The sequence below is a fragment of the Nestor notabilis genome, unplaced genomic scaffold (assembly GCF_000696875.1).
Source record: "Nestor notabilis isolate BGI_N333 unplaced genomic scaffold, ASM69687v1 scaffold22578, whole genome shotgun sequence".
Taxonomy (NCBI): Eukaryota; Metazoa; Chordata; class Aves; order Psittaciformes; family Psittacidae; genus Nestor; species Nestor notabilis.
The window spans coordinates 4,784-5,542 of NW_009940948.1; the positions used below are offsets into that span (position 1 = coordinate 4,784).

Genomic DNA, 759 nt, shown 5'->3' on the forward strand with positions numbered 1-759 from the left:
AAGGGATTGGAGTAACAGTGATTAAGTCATGGATCAGGGTTTGTGATTAAGGAACTCTGACAGCCGTGGCTCCTCGCCTTGATGCGCTGCAGCCCAGGCTGTGGGTGAGAGCATTGACCGCATGTGGGTGCTGTGTCTGAGCTCCTGGTTTACAGGGGACCCCCCTGTTTACAGGGGACCCCCCATTTACAGGGTATGTTTCCACCGCAGGCTCCAGGGCTTCAAATCTTACAGCAAGTGCTTGATGCCGGGGTTACCCAGGTGGGGAATCCCCCCAAAATACAACCCTGGAGCATGTGGGGAGGGGAGAGGAACCCCCCTGAAACGGGGTGTGCGGCAGGCAGGGGTTTAACTGCCTCCTTTTATCTTTGCAGAGCCAAGTGGCCATGGTGACCTGCTGGTAGGGGAAGCCTGCGGGGACAGCTCGCCGGGGAAGCACCCCAAAGATGGGGCTCAACCAGAGCTGGGAGCCCCTGACACCGGTCTGGATGCGAAAGGGGAAAATGACCCCGAAGACCCATCCCTGAGGCAGGGGTGGGCTCACACCCAGCCCCAGGGAGCACCAGGCAACGGGGCCGAGCAGGAGCGGGTCATGCTGGGAGAGGATGCAGCGGATGCCAGCATGGGGATGGTGGAGCCGAAGGGTGATGCTCTGGGCCGGGATGGGAAAGGGATAACAGAAGGAACCACAGAGGAGACCCCAGAGCGGTACGATGGGAATGTAAACCCCGCTGTGGCAGGGGGGGGGCGGCGGGGGGG

General features: G+C 61.1%; 1 protein-coding gene across 1 annotated transcript in view; it reads left to right on the forward strand.

Annotated features, from left to right (window-relative positions):
• Positions 1–374: 374 nt before the first annotated feature.
• Positions 375–759, forward strand: part of TACC1 (transforming, acidic coiled-coil containing protein 1) — a gene marked incomplete at its 5' end in the record, with an annotated part of 9,555 nt that continues 9,170 nt past the window's right edge. Inside the window, 1 exon segment of the mRNA XM_010020633.1 lies at positions 375–721. Coding sequence (XP_010018935.1) covers positions 375–721 — 347 coding nt within the window.